This window comes from Notothenia coriiceps, unplaced genomic scaffold (assembly GCF_000735185.1).
Source record: "Notothenia coriiceps isolate Sejong01 unplaced genomic scaffold, NC01 NC01_scaffold00033986, whole genome shotgun sequence".
Taxonomy (NCBI): domain Eukaryota; kingdom Metazoa; phylum Chordata; class Actinopteri; order Perciformes; family Nototheniidae; genus Notothenia; species Notothenia coriiceps.
The window spans coordinates 902-3,921 of NW_011366687.1; the positions used below are offsets into that span (position 1 = coordinate 902).

General features: G+C 38.1%; 1 protein-coding gene across 1 annotated transcript in view; it reads right to left on the bottom strand.

The window, feature by feature from the left end:
• Nucleotides 1-1,287, bottom strand: part of LOC104961910 (semaphorin-3D-like) — a gene marked incomplete at its 5' end in the record, with an annotated part of 1,738 nt that extends 451 nt beyond the window's left edge. The window contains 3 exons of the mRNA XM_010790271.1: nucleotides 140-284; nucleotides 850-919; nucleotides 1,173-1,287. Coding sequence (XP_010788573.1) covers nucleotides 140-284; nucleotides 850-919; nucleotides 1,173-1,287 — 330 coding nt within the window. The remainder of the gene's footprint in view (nucleotides 1-139; nucleotides 285-849; nucleotides 920-1,172) is intronic.
• Nucleotides 1,288-3,020: the final 1,733 nt, after the last annotated feature.

Below are 3,020 nucleotides of genomic sequence, written 5' to 3' on the forward strand. Positions count from 1 at the left end.
TAAGTAAGTAACGTAAGTAGTACGTAGTACGTGTAGTGTGTGTGTGTGTGTGTGTGTGTGTGTGTGTGTGTGTGTGTGTGTGTGTGTGTGTGTGTGTGTGTGTGTGTGTGTGTGTGTGTGTGTGTGTGTGTGTACTCACAGTGCCAGGTCTGGGGTATGGGATGCGTCCTTTGTACTCCACCCAGCGAGAGTCTGCACTTTCTTTGTGTGCAAACGGTCCGTTGAAGGCAGCACGAATAGACGCCATGGAGAACACACACACTGCAGAACCACGAAATACAGAACTGCAGGAGGAAGAGGAGGAAGGAGGAGGGGGAGGAGAAAATGTGAGGGTTAACACATGATTGTTAATTGTATTATTGTACTCCAAATAATAGTCAAAACAAAAATTCTGAAAAAAGTCAAAATTCTGAGAAATAAATCAAAATGTCTGAGATAAAAAGTTGAAATTCTGAAATAAATGGAAATAATGAGAAAAAAACTGAAATTCTATGAAATAGTCAAAACTAAAATTCTAAGAAATAAAGAGAAATTCTGAGAAAAAGTCAACATTCTGAGAAAAAGTTGACTATTTGAGAAACAAAAATGTCTGAGATAAAAAGTGAAATTCGGAAAAAAAGTGAAATTCTATGAAACAGTCGAAAAATAAAAATTCTGAGAAAAAAGTTCAGAATTCTGAAAAAAGTGGAAATTCTCAGAAACATTTTTAAACTCTGAAAATAAATGAAAATTCTAAGAAAAAACATAGAATTATGAGAAAAGTCAAAAATACTGCAAATAATTAAAGTTCATTGAAAAAATAAAAAGTTGTCGTCAGAGTCTGTTTTCAGAGAGAGGGGGTTTCCTCACCTGGACGTGCTGAAGACTCCGTAGATTGTCGGGTTCTGAGGGTCCTTCGTCTCCAGAACAAAGATGTCCTCTGGGAACAAAAAAGCAGATTTTAACAAATGAAAAGATTTAAACTGTTTACTCTCAGCTGTGATGTTGTTTAATGTATTTACTTAGTTAGCAAGGGTCTAATAAAAGGGATGCTTGATTGGCATTTCAAAGAGAGTTTCAGTCATCATCAGGCAGAGAGGAGACAGCTCACACCTGTTGAACTTAATAATGAAAACACAATGATGGACAGGTGGGGTGAGGAGGAAGAGGAGGAGGAAGAGGAAGAGTGTTACCGAGTTCATCAAAGTGTGTGTCCACTCCTCCCTCTCCAGGAACAGAGCAAACCAGCCGGGCCTTCAGGAAGGTCGTCCATCGATTGATCAAACTCCTCTTCCCTCCAACGTCATTCTGAGAGGAAGAGGAGGGGGAGGAAGAAGAGGAGGGGGAGGAAGAGGAGGAAGAGGAGGAAGAGGAGGGGGAGGAGAGGAAAGCATAAAAAACAGTTAAAAAAACTAAATATGCTTTCATTCACATTTATTTTACACATTGCAGATTTTTAGGATCTTTACAGCTGTACCTCTACAAATGTACTTAACATTTTAACTTTAAAGAATTTAACTTAAAACAGGCAAAATAAATAAACCAAAAAATCAACAACAATAACAATGATTACAACAACATGCCTCATGGAGGATGGTCCTTCAATGTGTGTGTTTTTGGAGACAACAGTGAGGCCCAGAGGAGAGGGACCTCCTGAAATGCATGCTGGACATAATGAGACATGACTGCTGCTGTCCCAGAGCTCTGTCCTCTCAACGTCCTCTCTGTCCTAAATCAGAGTTAATATCCGTCTCTGATTATTACGGTGCAGACTCAATTGTTATGTTTTTATTTATTATTATTTATGTTTTTTTAATGTTTTTGTGTATTATTTTAATGTATTTATGTATTATTATTTATGCTTTTATTTGTTATTTGTATATTTAATATAATTTTTAAATGTATTTATTTTTTCATATTTCATATTTGAATATGTATTTATTATTTAATTTAATTATTTTAATTGTACATTTTTTTTCGAATTTCTTATTTAAATATTTATTTATTATGTATTTGATTTTTTCAAACTTTTTCAAAAGTAAAAATCACAACATGCTGTTTGTGGCGGCTATAGTATATTCCCATTGCTACCAAACCTCCACACACACCAGGGGGGTCTACTACAAAGCAGGATTTTCGCTTTGCGGCTAACTTCAGGGAAAACTCTGGGTTTCCGGTCCTACGAAGCTGGTTCTCTTTTTAGCAGGCTAGATCTCCATGTTAACTGATGCTGTGCGGCTAACCTGCCCCGGAGCAGGTTAGGTTGCAGGCTAAGAGCTCAACTCAGTGAAAGCACTGCCTGCTGACCAATCAGAGCTCAGTGTGCGGAGTTTAAAGCATCAAGTCATATTACAGGAGAAAGGAAATACAGAAAGCTGCCGTTGCAGGAAAGACGGCCGGCAAAAATCACCGACTGTGTGAACGTGAACATTAATAGAATATCACCTCCCATCTTCAGAGCAATCTGACTATTATAACATTAGCGTTAAGAAAGCTTACTTAAATATCTGCTACAACATAAGTAACCGGATCAGAGTAACATGAAGTACAGTCCGCGGCAATCACATCATAATGTATCATATATCTCCTTATCTGAGTCAGCTGAGCCGTATCTGGCCGTGCAACACTCACAGTGTCACATACTGTATGCAGAAGTATTATTTTAAGCAACACATTAAGTTGAGGAAACACTCGAGTCAAATGTAATGAAAGTCAGATCGTGTCTTAGACGGGGCAGTGATATCATAAACCTGTTAATGTACGCATTCAAACACTTGTTCTGTTACCAGCTGTATTCACCTTGCAGGTGCAGCTATGTGGCTTTGATCCTGGATAAAGTGTTTAAGTCATGGATGTTTAAAGTTTAACTTCTTCATATGTCTAATATTATAGTTGACTTTTCATTCAGGAAGTATGACGCTGCGCTGTCAGTACGCTTCTCCATGATTGTGATTGGTCGAATGCTCCAGATACCACCCCTTTCATGTGAACGCGCACCTAACTGATAGGACACGGCTGGCTTGAGCGATCCACTTGATAAC